Below are 19,158 nucleotides of genomic sequence, written 5' to 3'. Positions count from 1 at the left end.
CTTCCTTCTTCACTTCTGTCCCATGCTTGAACCCTGCATGTGCTCTCACATTAAATGGTCCTGGGTGATTCTACAAGTGCTTGGCTTGTTTTGTTTGGGCTTTAAGGTACCTGCTATGAGTTTCTTCCTTTCTTTGCATTGGCATTTCCTGCAAAAGGACAGAAGACAAAAAAGATCGGCTTTCTGACAGCATTTCTACCAGCCAGGTCAGGACTGTTCCCACCCTGAAAGCCTGGGGTGTGAATGTTTGAACAATTCTGCTTTTCCCATTTAAGTACAATGCAGAGTGGCTGAAATAATTGTGTTAAAAACTGCCCGTAAAGCCTCAAGGACCTGTAATTTTGCATGTCCTGAATGTACGGCCAGCTGCCTGGTTGCTGCTCAGATTGTTCTTGGGTGTTTCTTGTTTGCTTTGGGTGAGTCATCTCAGTCCTTCCTTCTCCTGACACTTCTTTGTTGTCTATTGTCTGTCCATTTCTTTGCCTTAGCCACTGACAATCCTCAGATGCCTTTGTCCACTGGTGTCTTTCTACCCAATACGTGTCCAAGTAATCTTTGCCTGCAACAGAGCAACTGATAGCTGCACGGAAGGAAGGTAAGGAGACTTTCTAAAACCCTGTCTTGTTATTAGTCCTTACTTGGCTCCTCATGGATCAGAGCAGGATCTGTTCCTCTAGCTGGCCACTGGCTGACATGTCCCCAAGTTCAACTGTTCTCCAAGAGGCAGGATTCAGGAGAGGGATGTACTGGGGAGCTGAGGATCCAGTCCTTGCCCTGGGACTGCTTTTTGCGTGAACTGATGCCTCTAGGTTCTTCTGCTGCCTCTGGAACATACACGAGTTTGTTTAAGTTTTTCTCCAATGCTTGCAGAGCGGACGTATCTATAATGAAATTATATACAAAGCGAACTAGGCAAAGTTGATCTTTTTCTTTTCTGACATTTAAGTATAACATATGGCAAGTTCTGGCATGAAATTAATTGAATCTGTGTGTACTTTTTATATTAATAAACACTGCAACACAGGCAATTGTAATATTGTAGGTTGGTCAATACATTAAAAAGGTCAAGCTTATCTGGCTTTAGGCAGAGTACACAGTAGATCACGGGTTTTGTTGTAATTTTGTCTCTTAGTTTTCAAAAGTTTTACCACATTGCAAAGACCAAAATAATGCTTCCGAGAGCGAGAGAAAAAGACAAATTTTGCCAAGTCTTGAGCCCATGATTGGGGCACACTACAGTTCATGTAACACAAAAATAATGATAAAAACACTATTTCTCTTTTGGATTCCTTTCTGCATTACAATTGAAGCAGTGAAGCATAATTTGGGACAGGAACTGTTTCTGAGCTGTGTCTGACTGGGAGGCTGGTAGCAAATGTTCCTTTTTAAACCAGTCAGGCTGCATTCCAGTGGGTCTGGTTGAGCCCCCCACGAGGATAAAATCCTTGAAACCTAATCAGAAAATCTATATCTAGAAAGGAAGCCCAAGGATAAGAATGTGCTTACTCCAGTTCCTCGTCATTTCTAAGGGTTTCTTTTCATTTTGGAAAAAAAAAATATATATATACATGTTCTTGCATCAGGATCCTCTCTCTTCCCCTCTCAGTCCTTGAGAATTGCCTTGTCCTGTGTGAATAACATAGACATCATACCAGCAACACCTCCCAGGTTTGGTGAGGGTTTGCTCCATTCTCACAGCTTACTACAGAGACCAGCTTTGTGCTTATCACATGCAGGACAGGGCTGCCTGGTGGTTGCACCACTCATAGATAACCCTGATTAATATCTGAGACATACCAAGAACACCCAACAGACAGACCAAGTCAGCACCCAAGTGACAGTGTAGGACTCTGTCCTGGGTTTGGCTGGGATCGAGTTAATTTACCAGGACAGACTCACAGCTGGACACAGGTTTCCAGCAGTTGACAATATCTAGTTCTACCCACTAGAAACAGGTACGTGGCCAGATCTTGAATGCTCCTGAAGACCAATGCTGTGTATGTAACTTTTGTTGGCACTGGGAGCCCTTTATTTTTTCCTAAATCCTCGTGGCTCCACTTTTAATATTTCTAGCTTCAAACAGACCTGAGAAGATGTTTCAAATGAGAGAAAAAATGAGTTATTTGTATAAACTAGAGGCATAAGCACTTTGGGAAAAATGTAACCATTTAATTTTTTCGAGCAGAGCTCTTGTTTTTTTGCAAATCTGGAGCCACATATGCATGCAGTCAGAAGCAGTAGTCTCTGCAGCAGCAATTCCTAGATGCTATGGCAGAAATGAATAGCTATGACATTGCTTGCTTGGCATCTTGAATCTCTGCCAGTCTGATACCATTTTATATTTGTTATCATTTCTGCCAATACTCAGTTTTGTCTATAGGTGGCAGTGACCTTTCATTTTTTCTTTAAAATAAGGCAGAAGCATGCATGCATATACATTTTCCTAATTTTACTGGAGGATCTGGGCTAGGACAGTGAGTTCTGTACACATAGAAATGGCCACAGACTTGACACCTTTTTTTCTGTATCCACTTTTTGCCTCAGAGCATGATAAAAAGGCAACTACTTACACCATACAAAAACCAATGCAATGTAATAATCAACTACTGCTGCAAGAAGGTAAGTCTGAAGGTTTATAATATACATGCTTGATGGAGCACTGCATTCAGTGCTCTGGAGACATATTCTGAGGTGGTTATGTAGGAAGTTAGTCCTGCTCTTTTATCAAAAATAGCCTCCAAGACTTTTCCAGCTTCTGGTAAAGTGAAAATCTTTTAAAATTCCATGTAGCCTTTGTGCATGTTTTATTTCAGTCTGAATTATAAACTTGACTGTAGAAAATGGGCAATTTTTTCTAGGACAAAATATGCCAGAAATCAGAGCCTATGATCTCTGCTCTGTATCAGTTAAAGATAACTTATTTGATGTGAGTAGAACTGGACAGGAAACTGGAGTAACTGAGAATCAAGCTACAAATCATTATAGAAATAAATAAGAAAAAATAGGAATTTGCTTCTCAACTCCCCTCAGATATATGCTTATTTCACAGCACATGTGAAAAAGGAAGCACGTAACCTGCAAATATTCCACCCTTTGCTTAAGTTGTCTCCTGGCATAAACCAGGAGGCCTTGTGAATGGAAAACAAAAGTAAATCCTCCAGATTCAACTGGATACTAAATTTATCACTGAGACTAAGCAGCAGGATTTGAATCTTGTTTTCTTCCGTTCCGATAGGATAATACTTAATGTTGCTAGGAGACAGAACTACATAGCAAGGACAAGAGGCCATTGTACATCCACAGGGAGATGTTGGCTGTTTTCCACAATAAATCAGAAGTTCTGATTTATAGTGGAAATATCAGCTGAGAAGATAAAATCCCTGTAAAACAACTCGGCAGTCTGAAATCAAGGCTCGGTGCTACAGCCACTATTTCTGCAGCATTTCCCAGCACCACATGGCCGCCGTTCATGTTTCAGCATCAGCGGGGCTGTTTAGTGTCCAGCTCAGCGCTGGGCACTCAGAGAACAAAAACCATGCCTGGAAGAGAGGCCCGGCTTCGATTTCATGTCAGCTAGGATGCAGCATAAAAGAGAAACCAGATCTGAACCTGTCAAGGAAAAGTTTGTAGATTGAGGTTACCAAAAAAAACACAACCAGCTGGAACTCTAAGCAGTAACTGGAAGCCGAAATGAGAGGTTCCCCCTGCTTCCAAGATTCAAATTCTAATGAAGGTGATTTAGCAAAACTGCTCTTTTCCTCCTTTTCTCTAATAGTCGAAGGCTGTTTAGTCAAAGCACCAAGGAAGAAGTTGCTCTTCCACACCTCTGCAGCTACGCTGGTCCATACAGGCACACAGCACAGCAGCAAGGAGCAGAGGAGAACTTGGCACCCATGGTGCCCATGCAGGAAATCCAGCGGGATGAGCACTGAGGCTGGAGTGGGGCTGCAGCCTTCAGCCTTCCTCTCTCTGGAGACCTTCCTATTTCAAGGCATGGCTCAGAAGCATCTCCCCTTATTGTTTGCTTGTGCAGCTTTAATGCTCCATATGTATGTATATCCTGAGCCAAAGTCAACAGGAGCCTTCCTCCACCCTCAGCCTTCAACCATGTTGCAGGGAGTGTGTTTTGTCCCAAGGAATTCACAGTCCACAGGGCACATAAATATACATAAGGGGAAAAAGACAACACAGTTGAATGTATACTTCTACATAGGAAAGATTGAATTGAAAAAATTCTAAAATTGAATCAAATATACTGCTCCTTAAACACACTTTAGAGAAATAAGAACAGTTTAAAAAAACATTGAATTATCTAATGACTTAATGTTAATTAACTAGATAGAATTATGCTTTTATTGCAGTCAGAGATCTGACTCCAGTAGGTGTGAACATGAGAAAGCTGTTTTAAACTGCCCAGTTTGGGTAGCAGTAATGGTACTGTTGTGACAACACAAGATGCATCTTACTTGAAATATGCATCCAGGACCACAGATGAAGTCAGTGGTGGCTGGTTTGCATTGCTTCTGTCTTGCTGCAGCTCCAGCTAGCTGAGAAAACATCTCTCAGTGCATCTGTGAGCTGCAACTGACCTGTGGATCTGCCTACAGCTGCCCCATACTTTCACAGCCATATTCAACGGGATAGTTTCTCTGTAGGATTTGTTATACAGAATGGCCTACAACACAGGGGCAGATTTTCAGAACTAACATGTGAATGTGTGTGATTTCTTTGCATGCTGCCTCTTTTCTGTTCATCTTTTTCTCAAATTAAAAAAAAAAAAAAAGTGAAACCCTACAAAGCTGCTGTAATTCATTCATATTATTTGGTCTTTGTCATTTTATTCTGCTACTAACTCCACACATTTTTCCTATCTATTGAGTCCTAACAAATGATGCTGGAGTGATGGTATCTAGTTTTCTTCAAGAAAGAAGAATTCATTAATCTGTGCCATTTGCAGAGAGCAGCTGTGACCCCTGTGTGTAATCTGCTTTGAATACTTCTGGTGGGTGCAGACTGATGACAAGGACAGGTGCTTTGGGGCAAGCAGGTGGGGCTTACAAGGAATTTAACAGGCTATCAAAGTCTGTTGCCATTGGCTGTCTCTTCATTTTAGTTAGGTAGTAAATCTATTAATGGGAAAAAAGGTACATTTTCTTTTTTTTATTTCCCTATCTTGCAGGAGCTATGGGCAACACAGTGAGTGTCCCAGAGGAAGTTAAAGAAGACAGTGCATACCCAGTGATAAGAAGTTATCAGGTAATCAAGAGCTGGCCATTCTCATCTTTCTTGACTACAACTTATTGAGAAGTCAATACTTTTCAAATGCCCTGGTGTGTCTAATTCTAAGAACTACTTTATCTGGTATTTCAGGCTCTACCTGAATCTTCTACCAGTGTCAAAAATGGATCTGCTGTATTTGTTCAGACTCATCCTCCTGCAATGAATGGTGGAGGTATGTAGTGAGTAGCATTTATGTCTCTGCCACCAGAGAGAGAAGTTTATGCTGGAACAACAATAAATTGTGATATACAGTCTCATATTAAAACATGAGCTTATATTTTTGATTCTTACCTATGAATCAACATATGCAGCTGCTCAGAAGCTTGAGAGTTAAAATATTTCAAAAAATGAAATAGGAAATTAATTCCAAGTCCTCAGGAATCTGTTTAATTATTCTAGGAGCTTGGTTCTGCTTTTGGTCCCCCAAAGGGGTTATTAGACCACAGAATTTGGTTAGCATGAAGTATGATAGTATAGGCACGTTTTGACACTGGTCCCTTTCAGGGTGTCCTGTGATAAACTGCTTCTGCTGGGGTTCTGGAGGAAATTGTGTCTCTAAGAAGTCTCTGAGGAGTCTCAGAGCACAAACTGGGGCATAATGTGTCAATGACACCAATGCAAGGATGAGCTGTTTTTTTAGCAAGGCTCTGTGTTTGTGGGGGATGCGATGGGAAGCTGTTCTGCAGGATGGAAGGAGGCAGAAGAGCATGTTTCTGAGGGAGAACAAGTTGTCTTTAAATAGTTTCATGGCATCCCTGATGCTATCAGGGAGTTACCAAGTGAGGTCATTGTGCTCAGATGCCAGACTGAAATATCTGCTAGTGTGGAAACTGATAGTCTGGAGAGGGGATGTAGGAGATTATCAAAAAACAAACAAAGAAGTTACTGAATGTGTCTAAGAATGTAGATCAATGCAGGCTAGAAAGTAAATATGTTAAACTTTAAAACATTTCCCGGCTTCTGTGGAGGAGTAACTTCCAGGAGGCAAATGTCTGCACTTTTGGTCAGGATGCTTTCCTTTGCCAAGCCCATTCTCAGTCAGAGCAGCATACACAGAAGTCTACTTTGCTCTCATTTTAGAGGTAGTATGCCTTGGGGAGAGAGAGGGGCATGTCTGTCTAATTTGCAGTGGTATCTTCATAAATAAAACTTGTGTGTCACCTTAAATTATCTAGAATTGAGTTATGGCACAATAGAGAGGTAGATAAGTGAAAGCTAAGAATGTAGTACAGCTGAAAATACTGCCAGAGGTTAGTCTTATTTACTAGAAGTTTATTCAAACTGTGTCATAAAAGACTAATGTTGTAACCATGACCACCTCTCTACTGTTATAGGACGTGTTGGATGTTATTCACCAAGTACCTGGGTAACTGGAGCATAAGGGTGGAGTTTTCTCTTTATCTGTACATTAACAAAATCATATTGATATGCCCTTGTGTGTAAACTGGGGGTGTTAGTCTGGAAGAACGGTATCTAGCATGGCTTGGCTTTTGCACAGTGCTTGTTTATACACTGTAAAGAACAAAAGGAGGGAGATATCAGGTACTTTTGCAGGGGTGTGGGTACATCACTGCTGAGTTAGTACATCCCATTTCAGACCTATTTCATGGTGTATATAACAGGACACCGACCAGACTTTCAAGTGATGGTAAAGCTGAACCTTGGGTTCCCCAGGGAGAGGTGCCTGTCAGCAGCTGAGACTGCTTTAAATGTTCACATCCTTTTTGAAAATCTGGTGTGAAGTATATGGCCTGACCACTAAAAATTGGGCTGCAAACAATCTTAAGAAGTTGTCTCCACGTATTCACGGGGAATTGCTCTCAGCCACAGATATGTCTCTCTCTCTCCTTGTCTTTCAGCACCTCATTAATTTCTCCTACTACCTCTTGTTGGCTTTGGAGCCTTCTTGACCAGCCTTCAGCAGTGCTCATTTGTAGCAGTGTTGCTACATTTTACAACGCTGAAGATCCAGCCAAGTTAATTTTGTCAGTGTTTTCCTCGTATTGGATTTATTTCTGTTCTCAGAATATAATGAAAGCCAACTATTCTTTCCAATCTCTGTAAGGAGAGAAAACGTTCTTCTACTTGTTGCTAAGAGAAACTTATCAGACTTGCATCTAGTTTAAAAAAAAAAAAAAAGAGAAAAATAATCAAGATAGGTACGGGGATATGTAGATGGTACTGATTACAGTTCAGAATCTCGACTCTGTGACTAATTTCTTAATGTCATCTAGCTATAAGAAATCAGTTTAAATGGTTGTCCACTAAAAAATAATAGCCTGTAGTTGTGTTTCTGATCATGCAAGCTAGCAGGGTTCTGGGCTGTAAATAAAAGCCAGATGATTTACACTGTCTGAAGTCTTAGGAAGTAAATGTATGGTGATTTGTTTCTTTTAAATACATAAAAGGAAGTATGTTTTACTTAAATGGATTACCTAATTAATGTAATTATTAAACTGTTTTATGTAGCAAGTTGAAAAAATTGACTGGCCTATGATAATATTACTCATATTTTAATTTTATTAATGTTTAAGCAGCAGTTAAGTCATTAACTATGTAGATAGCACTGAAATTGCACTAGTTTCTATAATTTAATCAAGGCGTTGGTGATAAAGGAGTGCTTATTGGAAATAGAAGTTATTCTTATAGAAAATGTAGTTGATATTTCTATTAAAAAAATACAGCCATCTATTTTATATCCATAAAGTAAGCATTCCTAGAGAAGACAACAGAGCTGCAAAAGGCAAGTGAAGCAAGAGGATTTCATTAATAGATGTGTGTTTGTGGCCTTTGTCTTATTAGCTTGCATTTTTGTGATTGCTAGTGATCTGACCATGTGCTCTGTGTTAAATAGTATAGCTGATAAAATGAGTCTATGAAATCTGTATCTGCTAATATAATGGGGAAAAAAGTAACGCAGAGAACTAACTTAATATGACTAGGGGAAGTAATGTTATTTGGAAGGGCCCCGTAACCATCTGCTTCACATCTGGGTGAGCAGATTGGTGACTGGTTCTCTGCTGCTTCTGCTCAAACAGGCTGACAGATGTGTGGGCTCAGGGATTCTTTCCATTGCTTGCCTTTTCTGCTTCTGATTACCAGGGCTGCAGACGTTGCACAGTGCTATCGTCCACCTTCTCTTTCTGCAAAGCCATTGAAGTAGTAGTGGTGCCCTTACTGCTATTTCTTGATGTCTTGCTTTGTGAACAAAAGGATAGAAAATTTTATCCTGACTTCTTAATGTTTTCTGATGGCCTTTTTGAAGAAGTAATATAAGTGCTTGGTGGACAGAACTAGCAGGAGCTTGTCTCTGGGATTTGCACTGCATAGAGTAGAAATGTAATATGAGGACAAAATGGGGGGAAAAAAGTTTGTATTTGGGTAGTAGTTACATGCAGGTCCTTAAATGACCTGCTTAATAATGCTCATGAACAGAAAGGTTGCACAGGGAAGAAAAGTTCAGTTAGATGCAACTTAAGTCCAGAGGATAAGTTAGTTTCAGCAATTTTTTTTACCAGACTGTAGCTAACACACATGAGCGTATTGCAATATCTGTCCATCTATACAGTGTGGAATGCAACATATTTTAGTTTGGTTTGTGCTTGTTTTTTTGGTTGTTTTTTAAAGAATAATCACGGCAATTCTCATTACTAGTTTCTTTCCCTCCATATCTGTTAATATCACTAAATCTGCTAGGTAAACATCAATGTTATATAACTTTGTGAAATTATTATTCTTGGAGCATTTATATGCTGTCAACATTATTTACACGGGACAAGAAAGATTGGAAAAGAATATTAATGTATTTTTTTCCTTTTAAGAAAGGAGGGAAAGTCTTAATTTGGAACTCTAATGCTTCTGAAAATTCGTGTAGTCTCATCACAACACTGTTGTTTTGGCTTTGTTTTTTTTTTTTTTTGGGGGGGTGTGGTGGTGTCTCCCATGCAAACACTAGATGGATTTTTTTCTGTTGTCCAAAGCAACAATAGCAGAAAACCTAGCACTTATTTTATGGCATGTCCTTCACATAGTAGTAGCCCATAGCAGGAGATACCTATGTGAGGACCTTGGCAATTAAAGCTCTTCCTCATTCAGCAGCTAAAAATGAGTTGCTGCGCACTTTTTGATTAAAAAATTATATGTCAAATCTTTTCAGAAAAATATCCTTAACTCTAGTTAGAGTTTTATCCTTATTTTATCCTTAACACAAGTTGGACTTTGCAGCTGAAATACTGTTTTGTTTTTGTTTTTGTTTTTACATATCCTGCTGAAGTAAAGGGAAAGGAAGGATAAACCTGTAGTGTGGTTATCTGTTGATAAACACTTGAAAATGAAATGCCTGTGTAGTAGTGGTAAGAAATGTAATCTCACAGCAGTGCTGCTGTTATTAATCTTATTCAGGGTGAACTGCTTTGATCCACTTGCAGAAGTGACCTAGAATATTGGAGGCTTTGCTTCTGTTCCTAACTCTGCTTCTTGCAGAGTAATTTGGAAAAGAATGGTACTTCTGTGTTTAAAACAAACAAACAAACAAACAAAAAAACTTTCAAGTCTGTTTTATGGCTGTCTATCTATGAAGGAATGCAACAAATGGTGTGCTTTTATTATCAAGGGTCTGACAGAGAAATGGGATAGTGGGAGCCTCCTGGGTGGGTACAGAGGTTTAAAGTGTTGTAAAATAGAAACAACTGAGAGGAACAAGCAATTGGGATTTGAGTTCAAGTGCCAGTGAACTTGCTAAGAGGTGGGTTAAGCTTCAGCCAGCTAATTGGGAGAAATCAGTTGGAAAAGGGCATCTGTGAAGGTGTTCCCAAATCTTGTGGACATCATTGTGCATTTACAGGCAATAGTAAGGACTTGGTTAAAAATGAATCCCTTTGTGGGAATGAAAAGAGGCTGAAATGGAAGTGTTGAGGGGTTGGAAAACGTTGTCAAAACTGCAACATTTTCATCCAAACAACGTGATTTCAAAAACTTTCTCCTCCACAGTTTGCTGAGAATATGGCATGAGTCAAATCCTTCTGTTCAGCCCACCACATGAATGTCTCCTCTCTGGTGGTAGGATCTGCCTTGCCTGGTGTCTGAGCAGACTTTCCCTGAAACTGTTTGAACTGTTTTGACACAAAAGACATGCTGCAGAGCTCATGCCAGTGATATTTTCCAGGTCTTTCATTCCTTCTATGATAATTAGAGATAAAAGGAGTTTGATAGGTTCATGAGCTACTTTTTGTTTAGTTGGTTTCTTCATGATGAGCTTATATGTCTATTTTTATACTAAAGACAGCTTTTCTGTACTTCATTTTTAATCTATTACATAAAACAGAAGTTCAGCATTTATTACAATTATTTTCCAGTGGATGTCTTTTTTTTTTCTACTTTAGCTGGGGAAGGGCTTGCTTCTTTACTTCCTTCCCAAGTTTCCAACTATAATTAGAAGTCAGTGCTTCAATTCTTTTCTCATAGTACTACAGGAGGCTTAGGAAACTATAACTGACGCCTAGTGGCCGTGACAGATACCATGGTGGTGTAAAATAGCTAATTATTTGTACCTTTTCTTTGCATGTCATTATGTTGAAATGGGTGTTCGTGGAATATTGTAGAAGAATATTAGTGGCAAAGGAGTCTTGCCAGCATGAGTCATTTTCTTACATGAATAGTAACAAAGAATCCAGGGAAAGAAAATTTCTCTATTAGAGAAATGAAAATCTATTACCCTGGACAGAACAGGATGTACTGACGTGCTCTCACCCCTCTGCATGCTTGCATATGCACAAAAAACAATAAGAAAGCAAATGTCAGACTTAAAATATTGGAAGCAGAGAAGCTGAGAGGCAGCCCTCCTGGTGGCTGGTGAAGTGCTGGCCTCAGTTGTGAATCTTGCAGCAGGCCTTGCTTTGTCAGCTGTTGCTCCTGCTGCTGCAGAGTATTTCAGTAAATTCACTTGACGTAAATGCTGACATGTCAGTACACAGTACTGTGTACTTTTTTTTTTTTTTTTTTGGAAGCCCCCACCTCCTGATAGGTGGGACAAACCCTGGGCTGTGACCAAGGAATCCCTGGATGCTTGCTGATGGGAACCGGGCAGTGTTTGTGGATGTGGGCTCTGCTCTTGTTCTGCACAGAGATGTGGCCAGGAGCCCTGAGCATGGCCACAGGAGGAGAGCATGAAATGGATAAGGACACGTGTTGTACTGTGCCTGCTGCTGTCTGTTACGCAGAATCCTTGGTGGGGAGGATCAGAATGTTAGTGTAATTCTGCTGTGAAAAGCTAACTGGTAGTTTTAGAAGCTGTGATTATTCTGTTCAGTTTTCCTTATCATGAAAAGGAATTTTAAAAATGAAACAATGCTGAAAGTGTGTACTGTAGAAGACAAGCATTTTAGTCAAGTTTTATTGGCAACTAGGGTTTCATTTCTGTTACAGTAAAATCCAAAGGGCATAATATTGACTGAAGACAATTATAATTATTTGAAATGATTTCTATTTTACACTGAAACCAACAATTTTTAAATTAATATTTAGCAAGTCAGTTTGAGACTGACAGTTTAGCACAGCTATAATTAAGTAGACCTAAATTTATGCTTGAAATCTGTGCTGGTTAATAACAGGGAAAATAGATACATACTCCAGTCAAAGCAGAGAATAGAAGCTCAAAATGTAAAATTTACCTCTGTACAAGATTCTTGTTTTCAGGGGTTTCACACCACATAAGCAGTCTGATTTGGCCTCCCATACACAAAGCAGATACGAATTTTTTTTTCTCAATTTTGTCTTCCTTTTGTCTTCTATAAAGCAAGAACCTACTGTTTCCATATGCACATACAGTATTAGGGATTTTCACCTCAGCTGTCTTACCAAACTGCAATTGTAATAAAAATCATAAAATATACTTCTAAGATGAAAGACTTTTTAAATCTAAAGTGTAATGGCTGTGAGTACACAAACAGGAATTACTTGAGATTTTTTTTGTTTATTTGGGAGAGAAATATGATAGATCCATATTGCTTGTGGGTGAAAAAAGTCAAAACCAAAAGGATAAAAAGCCTTGTTCAGGTATGATTTGTAACTATTCGAATCAGGCTTAAACTAACCTACAGAAAATAGAGGAAAAAAGTAGAAACCCTACTACAGAGAGTAGGCAGCAAGGCAACAGCGTTGGAAAAATGAATGAAATATGTTGTGACTGCACAGGCCTTGGGGAATCTGGCAAGCCAGGAAACAAAATCAGTCCTCTCTGTCTCCAGTCTTTATTTATGTCTAGTTTTGACAAAGGAAAGTGTAATATTAATGTAAAACTGTCTTAAGTTTTATTGATGCTTTCACATATAATGTATTTAATTGGAAAGTAACATATTCTCAGATGAAATGAAATCACCCAGTCCACTTGATTAAAATGCTGAAGGCATCAGTGCTGGTTTTTTTCTTCTAGCACGTCTGCCAGGCTGAGTGCTCCAAAACCTCAGCCACGACCTGACACAGCTGAGCAGGGGCTGTGTAGAACACAATTTGCACCAACATCAGTGAGGAATGACAGAGGAAGGAAAATCAGATGGGCAGGTCCAATTGATGAGCTGCAGCTCGTGTTTAGTGCAGGAAAACAACGGGGTCCTGAAACAAGCCACGCTGTGTGGGGTCCTCCCTGGGGCTCCACGTTCCGAACTACTTAGTTTATTAAGGAGCGAAGTGACCACAATTAATTGTACAACCCGTATAACTTTGCTGTGTGGGATAATTGCTGTTTTATGCTTGTTTGCAGTTGATGCAAAGGCAAGTGTTGTGCGGGATAATGCGGCCGCTTCTTCCCTAAAGACAAAGGAGCAGAGCGCCGGCGCTGCAGGCGGGGAGGTTGCTGGGAGCACTGCCAGCAGGGCCCTGCCATCTGCTAAACCCCTCTCTGTCTTTGCGTTTTCATGGTCTGTACCAGGGCGTACTGAAGATCCAGCATCAGACTCATCAGTTGGATCGGCGAAGCTTGATGTCAGCTCGGAGGCGCCCAACGTGAACAAAGCGCCAAGTGACAGCACGGCCTTGCCCACGGCAGCTGCGCCACAGCCTGGCACCCATAAAATCCTGGCCCAGGCCCAGTCAGCATCAGTGCCTCACCACAGCAGCCTAGCAGCACCTGGGATACCTGACGGAGAATCTACAGCCACACCGAAGCCAAAACAAGTCAACTTTTTTGACAAGATCTTCAAACTGGAGAAGGGGAAGGAAAGGAGCCAAGAGCAGACTCCTACCCAGAAGGAAACAAGGGCTTTAGACGCTCCCGACGGGTGCAGTGAAGTGCAAGAAGCTGCCAGATCACAGAGAACTTCAAATGGCATCCCACCGGGGAAGGCAAGTGCTGGGTTAGGAATTTCCATGTCACGCTTAATGACACCTCCTAGGAATAATGATTATAGCCCAGGACAAACTGATGTCATGGTGGCTCAGTGAGTGAGTTGGTTTTGCTCTTAAAATTATTGTAGGTAACCCCTGGAGGGGTGGCTGGGAGAAGAACCAATGGCAGAGCAATAATAACTCTGATGCCTGCTCCTTGGCTCAGTGTTGGCACCTGGCTGAGGGTTTCAGTTCCTTTGCATTGCTGTGAAAGGCATAGGCAAGGTAGCTGTGTTCGTGCTCCAATAGTCTTAATAGTGAACATCAGCCAGCTACAGATGAAGGTAGAATTACCTGAAAGCAAAATTGTTTCTTGTGCTTGATGATTTTGGAATTTGATACTGGATGGTTTGAATAAATTAGTATAAGATGGTCACTTTTCTTGAACAATAGCTTATTGTTGCATCCTGCACATACCAGCAAAAGGAATAATATACAGTAACAATTTCTGTGCTCATTGTGACTTTTAGTCAAACAAGTACAGTCTTTAGAAATGATTTTTACAGGAGAATGCAATATAGAATAACCTATCTGAGAGAGCTTGCTAGTCAAAGAAAGGAGCTGAAAATAGGCAGGAATTCAGTGTGGTTCGTTAAGCATCATGGATGGAAATTTGTTGCTGCTTTTAGCAGTAGCCACTTTGTAGCCCTAACACTTGCATTTTGTCTAAAGCAGAATGGCAAGTAGTAATAGAGGAGCGATTTTATTCAACTTCTTCCTTGTTTATTCTATTATCATCATAACCAACTGGTCAGAACTAATCCAAGCCCACAGTAGTCCTATGTTACTAGGATAGATGAGTGTAACATCTCAGTTGTTAGATCTGTCACTGGTATAGTTCATTGACTATAGTAAAGTTTCTCTTCAGCCCGGGTGCACACCCAAGGCAAACACTTTTTAAGGACAGCAGGATAAGATTTTTATACCTCCAGCAGAGTCTAATATCAGTAAATGCACTGGAGGATTTATTTTCAGCAACTACTGAAAATGTTCATCCCCTAGATTGTGAACAAGTAGCATAACTCTTACTAGTCTCACTGGAATAGTATCAGTCCATACTACCTGGGGATCTAGCTCAAGCCCTGTCCAATACTAGGAACGGGAGGAAAGAAATAGTTTCATGGATTCCCTATCAGAATCTGTGTGTAAGTGCCATTCTAATGAGAACTAGTTTTATTGTTCAGGCTTTTAAACAACATTTGAGTAATCACTAATGCTTTTAATAGTGTTGAACACTTGAGGTGAGCTCACAGGATGCTCACTGTACTGACAATGCTGCAGGTTATCCCCAAAGGCCTCTTCAATTGCTATTCTTTGTGTTTTTTTTCTATTTTGTCTCCTCAAAATTGAAGTTTTCATTAGTTGTATAAACTTATTGCAGTATTTTTGAAAATTAGTTTGTAAGACTTAAATGTTACACTTTTGACCCCTGCATTTCAAAGGAGGCACCTATCACCAGTGTCTCTTATGTATGTGCCTTTAAAGAATCTGTAGTCTCAGCCTAGCAGAATATCAAGTGTTTCACTACAGAAACAGATCTGGGTCAATAATACAGAATGAATAACCTATTCAGTGCATTACTGCCACATCTATTTGCAGCTATAAACTAAAGTTTTTCAGCTTTATAAACTCCCCACAGATATTACTGACTAATACACACAAAGAATAAATTTTGCCTGTGGCTCACAAGAATAAAATAATGGTTATGAAATGTATATTTTATATACAAATGTAAAATTCATAATTTCCAATTTTGCTGTGATTGTGAACTACAGACTGTGAAATGTTATGGTTCATGCTATGTAAGTGGAACATCTAAATTTGATTAATTTTGAATTCTGTTCTATTTTTCATCTTATTCATATGCTGAACTTCTAATGGGGATAATAGGAAATCCCAAGCACTAATCAGCTGTGGGGTGTTTGATATGTACAAGTATTTGCATTATCTTAGCACATACAGCAGCTTTTTTATGCCTGGTGCCTTCTTGAGCACAGGTGTCACACTTAACAAAAGTGCCTGTACATCTTTCACATGCATGCTTAAAGCTGGAGCATTGAAAATGTTTGAGGGCTCATAAAATCAGGGTTTAAGTTAGAATAAATGGGTCCTGAAACTGTATAACAACATCGAGTTAAATTTTAACCTTATCCTTAGGCTTTCTGTCTATAAGCTTTGTCTTTCATTCCTCAAATATACAAAGGAGTATGTGTTGGGGATGGGGGAGAGTTGATAAGGACCTTTTCTGGGAAAGATATAGCAGCAAAACACTTCTGACATGTTGCCAGATCTTAACTCTGTTCCTAAAACAAAGGCTGTGGCTCTGCCTTGCAGCACAGTTGCCTTCTGTTTCCTCTAAAGTTGTTCATTCCCATGTAGGATGGAGGAATGACCAAATCTAATTTAATTGCTGTTACTGTAGTAACTTCAAACAGTTACCAAATAATCATACTAAAAATCCAGATATTGCTGCCAACATATTTTTTTTTTTGTGGATTATGGCTTATAGTATCTGTAAAAGCTAAAGAAAAGTTTCCCTGAACTGAGTGCCAGCACATAACAAATAACATTGCTGGTAAGTAAGAGAGAGACTCCACAGTTGTAGCTTGAGCTGCACAAACATTCTGTGTTTGGTGAACCACTCTTTATTTTTGTGGTCTACAAAACTACATTCAGAAGACAGCATAATTAAAACAAGGACAGAATTCATGAATTCATGAACCATTTACTATGTAAGCCAAAGAAAAGATAAATTATATGCCTGAAATGTTTCACTGAGCCATGATTCATACAAACAAAAGTGCTGGCAGGAATATATTCTTTTGATATGTTTTTCTAATGACTGGACTAAAGCTACAGTATAAGTATTTAAGGTGTTTATTACACCCAAATTTGGCTCCCCAAAGAAATGAATTGAGCATTTACACAGGAACTGTTAACTTCTAATGTCAATTTTCTTCTTCTGTTATTTCTGGAGTTTTCTTTCATTATTACTTGCCTTTGGGACTTTGCACAGCATATTACACAGTGAGCTTCTGCAGAGGTTTTTGTGGTTGTTTGGCTGTGGCTTAGAAAATGTGGTATTGTAGGACTTTGCACTATCTCTGCTTGATTTTCACACTGAAGGCCTGAGCCTCTATTCCTTCCTACAGTGGTATCCCTATGAAAGCACAAGATGGATCACATTATCTGTCAAAGTCCAGATCCGTCTGTCTAGCAGCAGTCTTGGCTTGGGAATTTTGGAGTAGGGGCTTCTTGTGCCATGGGTCACTACATGGCCCGTTTGTGTTCTGCAAGCCTGGAGGGATTTTTCGATGGCTTTGTGCCTGAAGCTCTGCATGGTTTGCAATAGCTGCCACATCTGGACAGTGTGGCGATAGCAGGAGATGCATTTCTAGTGCTGCCAGTCATGGTGACTGTCACCTCTGCAACTGTTTCAGGTTGTATCTGCTGCTAATAATAGCTGTTTGTAGTGTCTAACAAAAAAGAGCCCTTCCTCCTAAACAGCATGCACCTCAGAAGGGTTTATACATGTGTGAAAATAAATAAATTTATTTTTATTTGATAGCACCAAGTACTTTGTTAATGAAATTTTGTTTAGCAATGTATATGCTGCTTTTTGCTTCTTCAGTTTCTTGCCTCATGTTTCTGTTGCCCCTTTGATATCTGAAATAGAGCCAGCATTTTTCATAGAACCAAAGCTCTTTAGATGGCATCCCCGGAGGAAGGGCTGCTGGAGCTGGTGTGGCCGTGTGTGTCTGCATGGGACATATTGTTCTTGGAACGACTCAGGCCTGTAGCTGGCAGCTGGACAAAGTGGTGTGTTAGAACCTTTGCGAGCAACTCCTAAATAGCCTGTTGAAACCTTCTGAACTACTGTGCTGTGTTTCTTCATGGGTAAATTTGGAAAATGGTGGGTGGAGAATTAAACTGAATTCTCTTCTTGCAAGTCAAACGTATGTTTAACTCCTTAAATGCTGCGTTGAGACTGGCCACTCCACGCTCATTTTTCCTGATCCCAAATTAGCCCTCTGAAGATTTAACTTGTCTGTGTGTTTATTCTCCTTCCTTCAGTGACCTGTAGAAATGTAGGTTCTTTGAAAATCCTTTATGAATACTGCTTTTAAATTCCTTGGTACAGGGAAAAGAGTCATTGGGACATCTAGTGTCCTAAAATCTGCTCCCCTAGTCACTGCTTCCTAACTGAGCAGGTGTGTGCTTCAGTCTAGCTGAAGATAAGTTCTGGAGAAATACAGCACTGCTATGATGGTCCATTCAGTAAAATTTCAATTTTCCTACCAAGGTCACCACACTTCACTGCTCTAATAAATGCAGGGCTGGATCTGTCAGTTGTAATACAAACAGACAAACAAAAGGGAAGAGTGTTGTTAAGACTTGGATATTAATAATTATGTGTAGTGCTCTTTAAAAGGAAATATTGAATTGGACATGAGAATTTGTCTCAAGCTGTTCTGTCCTGCAAAAAGTTTGTGTTGGCTTTACCTGCGCAGTCTGAAAGCAAAAGTGTCCAGAATGGCAGAAAAAGAAGTGCAGAAGGGTGCCAAGCTCTCCAAAACTGGTCTAAATGTTGTTTGTTTTAAAAATAAATAAAAATAAAACAGACCCTTGTCTAGGTTTCTAAATAGAAGTTAAGTAGTCTTTAAGAATATTGCATGCATGTGAGTGCTTGAGCACTGGGAAACTATTTTGGGGCTCTGGTGAATGTAATTCCAGGAGGAGAGGAGACAACTATCTGTCTCAGAAGAATTACTTTGTGGTGGTGGTGTTTTTTTTTCTTTTTAACCTATACCATGTTGGTATTTACTAGATAAATTATTTCTGGAGTTGCAGAATAATAGGGTGTCGGAAGCAATCTTTGTATGGTACAATCAGACACTGAGCAAGCCATCAAAGGCTAAAAATCTCAGTGTTTGTTCCTATTCACAAGTTCAGCCTTGAAAAGAGAAAAGCAGTGTTGTTTAGGATGCTGTGTGCAACTTTACTTGTGTTTGTTATACTTGGTAGCTCGGAACAATGTTCCTCCAATCAACAGCAAATGCTGAATATATTAGAAAAGAGGGGAAAGAGATGTATAAATGCTCAATTGTTCTGAATACGTAGGCTGGAGAAATATGGTTGGAATTAGGGTTGTGACTCTGAGCAACATAATGCAAGTCACAAATGTTACTTTTGCATTCCACTGGAAATCAAGCAAGCTGGGACTAAGGAAACTGCCCCATTTTTTTTTCCTTCTAGGAGATAGATGACCGCAACCGAAGCGACCTACGGCAGGACTTGGCAAGTGGCAACAGTCTTGCTGCTGAGCAACCTGCAAAGGCAGAGGTAAACCAAGACAGCCCCCAGGCAGCTGCTGCAGTGGACAACCGCTCCGTCATGAGTTTCTTTAAAACACTGGTAAGCCATTGCTTTCCTCTAGGTCTTAAGGCTATGGCTCAAAATGAGTGCTTGTAAAAACCCCTTGTGGATGTGCTTAGCTAA

General features: G+C 40.0%; 1 protein-coding gene across 8 annotated transcripts in view; it reads left to right on the top strand.

Annotated features, from left to right (window-relative positions):
- The window catches only part of BCAS1 (brain enriched myelin associated protein 1), a 48,698-nt gene that overhangs the window by 212 nt on the left and 29,328 nt on the right, over window positions 1-19,158 (top strand). For 4 of the 8 annotated variants that reach the window (XM_068700399.1, XM_068700393.1, XM_068700397.1 and 1 more), the window contains exons 1-5: window positions 2,465-2,619; window positions 5,180-5,256; window positions 5,371-5,452; window positions 13,037-13,617; window positions 18,916-19,074. In XM_068700399.1, the coding sequence (XP_068556500.1) occupies window positions 2,496-2,619; window positions 5,180-5,256; window positions 5,371-5,452; window positions 13,037-13,617; window positions 18,916-19,074 (1,023 nt within the window). In that variant the 5' untranslated portion in view covers window positions 2,465-2,495. Of the gene's footprint in view, window positions 1-488; window positions 596-2,464; window positions 2,620-5,179; window positions 5,257-5,370; window positions 5,453-13,036; window positions 13,618-18,915; window positions 19,075-19,158 lie in introns of those variants that run through there. The other 4 variants (XM_068700398.1, XM_068700396.1, XM_068700394.1 and 1 more) reach the window with 3 other exon arrangements.

The sequence above is a fragment of the Anas acuta genome, chromosome 16 (genome assembly GCF_963932015.1).
Source record: "Anas acuta chromosome 16, bAnaAcu1.1, whole genome shotgun sequence".
Lineage (NCBI taxonomy): Eukaryota > Metazoa > Chordata > Aves > Anseriformes > Anatidae > Anas > Anas acuta.
Note: the sequence above shows the minus strand (reverse complement) of the source record. Positions and strands in the feature narration are given on the sequence as shown.